Source organism: Taudactylus pleione, unplaced genomic scaffold, assembly GCF_031769625.1.
Source record: "Taudactylus pleione unplaced genomic scaffold, aTauple2 ptg000393l, whole genome shotgun sequence".
Lineage (NCBI taxonomy): Eukaryota > Metazoa > Chordata > Amphibia > Anura > Myobatrachidae > Taudactylus > Taudactylus pleione.
The window spans coordinates 6,509,857-6,520,978 of record NW_028284794.1 but is presented as its reverse complement, the minus strand read 5'-3'; the positions used below and the strand labels follow the sequence as shown (position 1 = coordinate 6,520,978).

Genomic DNA, 11,122 nt, shown 5'->3' with positions numbered 1-11,122 from the left:
CACAGGTAGGGCCGTGGTGGGAATCGAACCCATGACCTCAGTGCTGTGAGGCAGTAATGCTAACCATTACACCGTCTGTGCTGCCCACACACACACACATAATGTAATCATATATGGGGTACTGCTGGTATAACCAGGGGCACGGTGATGGGGGGTGCATGTACTTTTTACCCAGGCCTGGGTTTCCCGAGGGGCCCGGCATGGACCTGAGTCTGGAGCCGCCCCCCCTCCCTCCCTCCCAGCAGCCCAGCACACAGCGTGTGCTAAGCTGCAGTGGGAGACTGTTCGTGGTTGCTGAGCAGCAGTCTCCTATGCCTGGGTCTGATTCAGACCCGCTCGCGAACGCTATGCGCTTGCAAGCGGGTCGATGGTGGCCCAGTGTGCATGCGCATGACAGAGCCGGCTCCTTTGTGCGCACGCGTGAGATCCAGATAGCAATGGACAAACCGCCGCTCCGGGTCTCTTACCAACTGAGGCGTGCTGTCGATGTTGAGTGACAGCACGCCCCCTTTGGTGGGCGGGCCTGGGGTTTGGCTGCCCAGACGGAGGTGTTCCCATGGGAACGCCTACCATCTGGGGCTGGCCCCACTGACATCACTCGTGATGTCAGTGGGAGTGCTTTCGGCTCTGTTAGAGCCAAAATAACTCTAAGGCTTGCGGCAATGAGACCCTACCACAAGGGTCTCGTCGCGCACCCGATGGTCTTGACCATCACGACCATCTTCCTGGCCGCTCGCTATAGCTGTGGTTGGTCAAAAAAAAACAGAAGGCCGGCCCTGATTCAGAGTGAGCACTCTGTCAGAGCGTCCGGCTCTGAATCATGCCCTCTCTTGGTGGGAGCAGGTATTTCACTTACTCATTTATTAGACTGAATTTCCTGTACTTTGTACATTTAATGGAAATATAAGTTAGTGATGGTAGTTTTAGGTGTATTGCACAGGATATGAAAATATACTCTATCTATATGTGTCTAATTTCATTTTAAAGCTCCTTGTATAGTAAATAAATACCTGCATGGGACACTTTTCATGTTACACACCTTAATACTGCCAAGATCTGTTCTAAGTTAATTTAGAGAAAGAGACGTGTCTTGCCCCAGGTAACATGAACAAATTCTGTAATGCATACATACAGTATGTAATTATCAGCAACATACTGTAGTTACCACTTTCCTCCTTCTCTCTGCAGGTGGGATCCGGCCGTCTCTACCTTCTGTCTCGCACCTGCTCCTACTTCATCTACATAGTATGTACGTCTTCTGCTTTTTATTTATATTTTGTATTTTGTATGATTTACCATTCTTACTGTCTGGCACTGTGGAGCTTTGGGGCATCATGAATATAAATGCTGATAAGGATAGGAGGTGTGTGGCAAGAGGAGGGTTATCCGTGAGATTGGTGTAGAAGTTTATGGAATTTAAAAGTTAAAAACATGATGGGCTACAGATTCCATTATAGGGCTCTGAGTGATGTGAAGCTATTTAGTATGGGGAGATGTAAAAGCCTAAACTTCAAGATGATATATAAGCTCTCTGCACTGGAAGACCGTTTCTGGCATAAAATATCTCTCTAATTTATGCAGTATCTATCTATCTATCTATCTATCTATCTCATATCTATCTTTCTATCTATCTATCTATCTATCTATATATCATATTTCTCATGCAGTATCTATCTATCTATCTATCTATCTAATTATCTATCTATCTATCTATCTATCTATCTATCTATCTATCATCTTTCTCATGCAGTATCTATCTATCATCTTTCTCATGCAGTATCTATCTATCTATCTATCTATCTATCTATATCATATCTATCTATCTATCTATCTATCTATCTATCTATATATCAACTTTCTCATGCAGTATCTATCTATCTATCTATCTATCTATCTATCTATATCATATTTATCTATCTGTCTTATATGTATCTATCTATCTATCTATCTATCTATCTATCTATCTATCTATCTATCTATCTATCTATCTGTCATCTTTCTCATGCAGTATCTATCTATCTATCTATCTATATAATATTTATCTATCTGTCTTCTATCTATCTATCTATCTAGCTATCTATCTATCATCTTTCTCATGCAGTATTTATCTATCTAACTATCTATCTATCTATCATCTTTCTCATGCAGTGTCTATCTATCTATCTATCTATCTATCTATCTATCATCTTTCTCATGCAGTATTTATCTATCTATCATCTTTCTCATGCAGTATCTATCTATCTATCTATCTATCTATCTATCTATCTATCTATCTATCTATCTATCTATATCATATTTATCTATCTGTCTTATATGTATCTATCTATCTATCTATCTATCATCTTTCTCATGCAGTATCTATCTATCTATCTATCTATCTATCTATCATCTTTCTCATGCAGTATTTATCTATCTATCTATCTATCTATATATCTAATATTTATCTATCTGTCTTCTATCTATCCATCTATCTATCTATCATCTTTATCATTCAGTATTTATCTATCTATCTATCTATCTATCTATCTATCTATCATCTCTCTCATGCAGTGTTTATCTATCTATCTATCTATCTATCTATCTATCTATATATCATCTTTCTCATGCAGTATTTATCTATCTATATATCTATATCATATTTATCTAACTGTCTTATATGTATCTATCTATGGAATCGGTATGAACGAGCATAGATGCCCGGCATTTCATCCCACGCCAGGATATGACAGTCGGGAAGCCGGCTGCCGGTATTAAGGCAGCCGACTTGCCGATTGTATACTCTATCTATCTATCTATCTATCTATCTATCTATCTATCTATCTATCTATCTATCATCTTTCTCATGCAGTATCTGGAGGTGACAGGCAGAGACAGGAGGGAATAGAGCTTAGGTGGGGTAGCAAGGCCATGGAGGGCGGTGGTTGAGAGTGGAGGAACAGGAAAAGTGGGGGAGAGAAGCAGATGGTTGGATAGGAGACTGAGGAAAGAAGAAAAAAGGGGGGACAGCAAGTGGAGGAGACTAGAGGGGGAGGATAGAGATGGAAAAAGTATGTAACGTAGAGAATTATGTGGGCACTGAATAAGGGGGGTGGTTGAAGTAAGGGTATTCATACTGTGGATGAGGTAATCAGTGAGATGAAGACTGGAGTGGAGGCTGTGTGATATAGAGACAGTGTAGATAAATGTACAGTAGTTAAATGTTCAAAAATACAGGTAAAAGGACAGTGCTGCTAATGTATGATCAAAGCTACAGTACAAAAGTGACATACTGTATAAAGAGAAGTATTTGAGTAGTGGGTGCAGGAAATAGTTACTAAAATAAAGAATGTAGATACATGTGATGCAATGGAAAAGGCAATACAGTACAAACAGGTTTTTCAGTAGTATGAAGGGAAAAATGACATTGTACAGAGCCGATCCAGTCTGAGGTGTTTTGCACAACAAAAGCAATTAATAAGAGCAGAACACAGATTGGGATGTACCTGTAATGTCCAAGCTGTGAGTGCAGTAAGGAGTTTCCTGGATACACAGCTGGTGTTCGTGATGGTGAATTAGCTAATTCACATACAGTAAGTAATTCCTATTATGTCCTTCAGAAGGATTTCTGGCTTTTAGGATGTTTTCCTTCAGTTTTCCTCCAGCTTATCTCTGGCGTAACTTCATCTTAGTTATCATTTTGCAATTACACTTTAAATCTTATACTGACTATAGCAGCCTATGGCTATGGATCCTGCCTGATCACTAATAAGTATAGCTACAAATGTGTCTGTGTGCTCACTGATTGGGACCCCATCCCCAGTACTCAACACACACTAGATTGGGATATAATAATGTCTTAAGATAAACAAATGGTGAGAGGGGAGTAGACCATCACATATACACAATAAATTCCTAACTTCATTTATAGGAATTGCTGCTAATATAAATCTATTTCTATAGATTGTAAGCTTGTGAGCAGGGCCTTCTTACCTATATATCTGTGTGTTACTACCCAGTCTTGTTCTATTTATGTTTCCAATCATAAAGTGCACCGGAATATGCTGCGCTATATAAGAAAATGTTAATAAATAATAAAAGCAGTGGCAAATTACCTAAAACTATTTTTCAAAGCTGTGCTATCGAAAATCAAGGTAGCAGCATCTGATGGGAACTGTTGTGGCAAATTACCTTAGCTAAACAACATGGGCCAAATGTAATAGGGTGAGAGTTTAGAAAATCTGAGAGTTTACCAATATACTCTCAAACTTTTTAAACTCACCCAATGTAATCGAGTCCGAGAACAAGCAAACCCGCATGTGTTTAGACTCAAAAAAATCTCACGATTTAAACTCTCATCCAGATGTTTTCCCATTTTGAAGATAAAACTCTACCAATGTAGGAGTTTACTGCTAAACTCTCACATTTTAAAAACTCTTACCCTATTACATTTTGCCCCTTGTCTCCCTACTGCATGGTTTTTCAATATTGTTGCAATCTTCTGTTTTAATAAACAAAGACATCGTATTGTACACTTTACCTGCTGTAAAGTCGGACACTTAAAATCACATATGCAATAGTTGTGGCTCTTGATATGGCTGGTGTGTGTGGCTGACTGGTTAAGGTAAGTTCCTCATAGAGTGGACACCTCAGGTTTGAGGCCTGGAAAGAGACAATGTCATTTTGCACATCAGTATTTTTTTTTTAATCTTCAATACAGGATTAAATAAAGAATAAATCATTTGATGTGTGAGCTCTGTCATATATATATATATATATATATATATATATAACAGTCCAAAGATCCGGCACTCAAGTCATAAAGATGTATACTTGCCGGGTGCCCTCCTCAGTCTTACCGCAAATAAATGAGGGAAGCTGTATATATCGTTCGAATGGCGGCACTCCGTAAAAAACAGCACACAAGTCAGTGCATAGTATAAACAACGTTTCAGCGCGAAATAAAGCGCTGAAACGTTGTTTATACTATGCACTGACTTGTGTGCTGTTTTTTACGGAGTGCCGCCATTCGAACGATATATATATATATATATATCTACGTTGCCTAGAAGACACGCGCCTAGCATTAAAAAAAGACACTGAACTGAACTCAATACATTGCTCCCAACTTCCCATCACCTATAATTTTTATGCTACAGTAAAGTATGCCACCCAACTGTATTTTACGCTAAATCGATATTGACATTGTATTGTACATTTTACCTGCTATAAAATCACACACTTAACATCATATACACACCAGGTATAGCTCTTGATACAGTGCATTATGTACACCAAGGTTGTGATATACTATATTTCTAATGTTATGAACCACAGGTACAGTCTATGTCATTGAGTGATGTGATATTGGTCAAAATCCAGACCTGTCACCTTATTGTAGGTTTAATAACCCTTCTTACCCCTAACCTTCCCTCCCCGGTGCCTAAACCTAAACTCCCCCTAGTGCCTAAACATAACCTCCTCCTCCCTGTACCCTACTTTCATTGCTTAACCCTAACCTTTCCCCTAGTGCCTAACCCTAACCTCTAACCCTCCCCCAAACTCTGCTACTTACGTTTGGGAGGCTGGCATTCAGGATGCCAGCACCGGGATTTTCACAAGTGTTGGGATTCTCACTGCTGGGATCCCATTTGCCAGGCTAATGACTGTATCCCGTGTTTGATAGCTATGTGCTCTGTGTGTGTGAAGTAGTGCATAATGTAACAGTGGCCATGTTGTCTAAGGCTGTGTTATATAGAAAAAAGAGCGTACTCCCGCACCAAGTTATTGAATAGATAATAATATTAGAATGAGGTTACCACATATCATATGTACAATAATTTAGATATTTAATATATTTAAATATTATTGGTGCTACCTACTGATTTGAATATACAGACCAAAATTTACAAAGCGAAGGAGAATCAGTTTTGTTAGGTGCACTAATATCCTCAAATAATACAATATATAAAAACTATTTTTATTGGGTATACCTAAAAAAAACAATATCTTCTGGTCTAAATATAGTAATAAGAGTTCTAATGTCCTACTCTATTTCTTATATATGAAAGGGAATATTTTTATATTTGTATACAAATTGTATGTCCTTAAATAAGGTCATTAAAATATAATATTAAAAATTATATAGACATATAAAGTGATAAAGAAAAATAAATTTTATAAGTGAATAAAAAGATATTTGAAATGAAGGCTGTGTGCTGTCTTCATTTATAGGTCTACTAGCTGAAATACTCGGTCTTGCCCGGGATTTTAAGAATGTTTGTTACACATCATCCTCCAACAAACCTCTCTTTAGGCAGGCCTCACAAAAAGTGTGACAAACTTCCCCATCAACAATCCTAAGGTCTTTGAAGGAAGTAGGACCTGTAACGGTGTAAAGCAAACTTTGGAGATAGAAGCATTCAAAATTTGTAGGCTGTACAGTGTAAACATGGCCAAGAGCTTCTGTTGCTCTGATACCAGGATGACCATCTATAGCGACTCCCTGTTTTCTGTGTAGAAAAACTTTGGGAGAACCATTCCATGTGTAATATTTTGGCAGCTCACAGTACAGCAGGGTCCTTGCAAAGTCATCATTTTGACTCAGTTGGAAGAAAGAAGTGAATGTTGTTACGTAATTTGGTATAGTCAGAGAGCTGAGAATGCTGGCAAAGCATGCTAAAGCTATCTTCAATAATAAACATTAAGTTCGTGACAAAACATGACAACACAAAACGCTTGCTCCGATGCCCTACTCATATGCCGTGAGGCCCCAAAATGAGTGTCCAGCAAAAATTGTTTTTTAATTAAATAATTATTAACAGTAATTAATTTCCATTTAAATTTTTTTTAGTTGCCTCCGCCGTGTTTTAATACGCTCGTATGTAAAATGTCATGATCTTCGCTTGTAAACTGTGGATTTGTATAGAAAGACAGAAGTACAGAATGATAAATTTTCACTTTTATATAGTAGAGAAGATAGAAAAGAAAAAATAGTAGATAAGCTAAATCCTTTTGTAATTCCATACCTGACCTGTAGAGGGTGAATGCTATGCAAAAATTGTGGTTTTTCATTAATTAAAATTTAACAGTAATTCATTTTGATTTAAATTTTTTTAGTTGCCTCCACTGTGTTTTCATATGCTCGTATGTTAAATTTCACGATCGTGGCTTGTAAACTGTGGATTTGTATAGAAAGACAGAAGGACAAATTTTCGCTTTTATATAGTAGATTACAATCTTGTCACTGTGTGTGTGTTTCAAAGATATATCTATTGTTTAAATTTGATACATTTACTGCAGGAATCTTTAGAGATACAAATGTGTCATAAAATTTATTTTTTACATTCTGTCAGCCAGAATTGTAACCATCCAGTCCTGGCTGTTCTTATTCAATCCAGGCTACATGCTCGCATAGTATGCTATATGTAAAACATATGTTCAAGGGCTTATAGTAATGATGATATGTTGTTATATATATGGTATGGTTATGTTGCTAAATACTTTTATTTCATATTCAATCATCAAAATAAATCATACTTTATAGACATAATATATACTATAGTCACAAGCTGCAGCTTTGCATGGGAGCGGTAATCATACGTTTACTTTTGATGTTTGTTCTGTCAATTATTCATATGTGTTTAACATAGACAGTTGAGGGTTGAACTAATTCTGAGTTACTTGGTCATTTATTTAATATACACCTTAGGGCTGTAAAGATAGCAATTCTCTGTAGCAGACACTAAACATCTAATTTTATGCAACCACTTATCCCATTATCAAGGAAAGTGATATTGATACAGTTTCCTATCTAAATAAGTTGAAATTACCTTGTTATTTTAACTTAGCCTAGAGTGGCTGTGATTCAGTAGAAATCTGTCACATACACACTAATGAATTTAGTATCAATAGACATAAAGATCACACTCGTATCTCAATCTCTTTTTCCTTATGTGTTAATCTTTCACCACCCCCCAGTTCTGCGTGCACACATTTCTTGGGACTATTCTATTCTGGCTAACACATCCTTATGCTTGTACAAATATCCTTAAGCTATACACGTAATCTCCATGTTGGCTGTTTCTGAGTCACAGCGTGTCAGTGTAATATATTCTGTACGATCTCCTTGCATAGGCTATATTTTTTATTTGAGATTCACTCTATATCATGGATGGCATTTCTGCAGAGAAATGCTATTCCACACACACACACACATATATAGACATTTTCCAAATAATATATCTAGACAGCGCACAGCCAAACGCCGAAGCGCATTTCGCTTCAACAAGCTTTCTTAAGGCATTAGCATGTGGACACCAAGGGTTAATTGGCAGCATAGATAAAGACAGGAACTGGGAAATGTACCTCACCCCATCAACTTAAGGTGGGTACACACCTGACAGATATATCTGCAGATGATGGTTGTTCATACACACTGAACGGCCATCATCTGCTTGTGCTCTCAGGTCTTGGCAGCCAGGGGGGCAGGACCCAGAGGCTGGTGGGTGTGTTGGGGGCGTGTTCCACCCACTCCTTGCAGCTGCCGCTGTGTGTGTACGGGGGGTCTGCAGTCCACCTGTACACACCTGCCAATGGACAGATATGTCTGCAGACATATCTGTCCATTGGCTGTGCAGCACAGCCAAATGCGATATGTCAATGAACGCCAACGTTCACCTACACATCGCGGGTACACACTGCGCATCAGGGAGTAGATACATTGGCCAATCAATTGATTGGCCAATGTATCTGTCAGTGTGTACCCAGCTTTAATCTTCTAGAGGTCTGAGGAGATTGGGTGAGGTACATCTCAGACTGACAAGTAAATGAACAATTCAAAGACAGTACTTCTGTGAGTGTGTTGATAATTCAATTCAGAATTGTGTGTTTTAAGATACTGACCAGCAGACTGTGAATAGACCACATGTATGAGCAGTGGCATTTCCAGAGAGGAGGGGGCCCGTGTGCAGTCTCCGACACGGGCCCCCTCCTCTTTGCCCGGCGGCCGGCAGCACACTGAGCTGTGTGCGGCCAGTGCCGGAGTTATAGACTCTGGGCACTAGAGTGTGCCCAGAGTCTATAGTGTATGCACAGGTCACCAGGAAAATGGCAGCGGCGGCCATTTTCCCTGTACTGCGCATGCGCAAACGATGGGAAAATGGCTGCCACTGCCATTTTCCAGTCGTTTTACAGTGCCAGACCCCCGTGCTGACATAAGTAACATTATGGGTGCAGGGTGTACGGTGCAGGGCCCATGTTCCCCGCACACCCTGCGCTCATTATAGATACGCCCCTGTGTATGAGTAGTAGGCTATTGTGAGCAGTCTGTGATTCTGTTGTCTAGTACCAGGTCTACTGTACATCAAATAACCCTGCTTATCCCTGTGATATGTGTATATTATTTACCAATACAATGTTAAGTAGTTAACTGTCATGATGGTGAATTTGTTTATTCCAGTGGGGATGTTAGAGATGGTATCTCCAAAATAGCAGGGATCATATGGGAAAATACTAGTTTATAGAAGAACATGCAACAGTTCTGCCACCAGGCTTTCACCTGAAGCACCCAATACCAGGGCTTAGGGCTTGGTAACTCACACCCAGGGGTGTCACCTCAGTGTGGGAAAATGTTACGTTTTAAAAGAACAAGGACAGTACTTTTGGGGTGGCCTGAAGCTGGTTATCTGCAGCACAGACTCTGGCTAGACAGGATGGTGCCACAAGTGGAAAGGACTCGTGGCATGATGTGCTGTGGAAGATGGTAGTCACCAAATTAGTCTGCCAAGTATCCTGTGGAATGCATCCCCAGTCCTGTGTGGAATTATATGAATTTACTCCTGTGTGGGCAGTCAAAATGACTTTTTTTCCATTCAGAATGATACAGATCATGTCCTTCTGCCGGCCGCCCAGAGGGGATCGTATGAAACACCACCGGATGCCAGGAGGGGATCAGTACGAAACACCACCTGATGCCAGGAGGGGATCGGTATGAAACACCGCCAGATGCCAGGAGGGGATCGGTACGAAATACCACCGGATGCCAGGAGGGGATCGGTATGAAACACCGCCAGACGCCAGGAGGGGATCAGCACGAAACACCGCCGGCCGCCAGGAGGGGATTGGTATGAAACACCGCCGGATGCCGGAAGGGATTGGTATGAAACACCTCCGGACGCCAGGAGGGGATCGGTACGAAACACCACTGGCCACCAGGAGGGGATTGGTATGAAACACCGCCGGATGCCGGAAGGGATTGGTATGAAACACCACAGGATGCCAGGAAGGGATCGGTACGAAATACCACCGGACGCCAGGAGGGGATCGGTATGAAACACCGCCAGACGCCAGGAGGGGATCAGCACGAAACACCGCCGGCCGCCAGAAGGGGATTGGTATGAAACACCACCGGATGCCGGAAGGGATTGGTATAAAACACCTCCGGATGCCAGGAGGGAATCGGTATGAAACACCACTGGCCACCAGGAGGGGATCGGTATGAAACACCGCCGGACACCAAAAGGTCATCGGTATGAAACACCGCTGGATGTCAAAAGGTCATCGGTATGAAACACCGCCGGCCGCCAGGAGGGGATTGGTATGAAACACTGCCAGACGCCAGGAGGGGATTGGTATGAAACACTGCCAGACGCCAGGAGGGGATTGGTACAAAACACCGCCGGACGCCAGGAGGGGATCGGTATGAAACACTGCCGGACGCCAGGAAGACATGGTTTCCATCATTCTAAATGGAATTTATCTGAAATATATGTATGTATTCACATCGTTCACATTGTTTTTGATAAAAGTCATTTTGGCAGAAACGTTGAACACTGACACTGTACTGTCTGGAGTCTTCTTTAAATGACCTGTGCAGCAGTTTCTTACTTGCATTATATGTCGGTAGTTTTGGGTACCTGCTGAGGGCACCTGGGCTGTTGTGCATCATTTATATCATTGTGGAGCGTTGGCTTTACATTTGATATGAAGTGATCTATCTGTGGTAATTAGCTTGGAGTCACAAAGTCTCACACTCTGCTTCTTCCACAGTAACACTGGCTCTGGGCCCGGCTTGACTGGGTGTCACAGCTTCTCACAGTCACAGTGCCTGATTCAGCTTGGATTGCAGTTGCTTATGTGTACGCTA

At 40.9% G+C, this 11,122-nt stretch overlaps 1 protein-coding gene across 1 annotated transcript in view; it reads left to right on the top strand.

The window, feature by feature from the left end:
- Positions 1-1,194: 1,194 nt before the first annotated feature.
- Positions 1,195-11,122, top strand: part of LOC148507433 (galactose-3-O-sulfotransferase 2-like) — a 73,807-nt gene continuing 63,879 nt past the window's right edge. Inside the window, exon 1 of the mRNA XM_088446146.1 lies at positions 1,195-1,249. Coding sequence (XP_088302272.1) covers positions 1,248-1,249 — 2 coding nt within the window. The 5' untranslated portion in view covers positions 1,195-1,247. The remainder of the gene's footprint in view (positions 1,250-11,122) is intronic.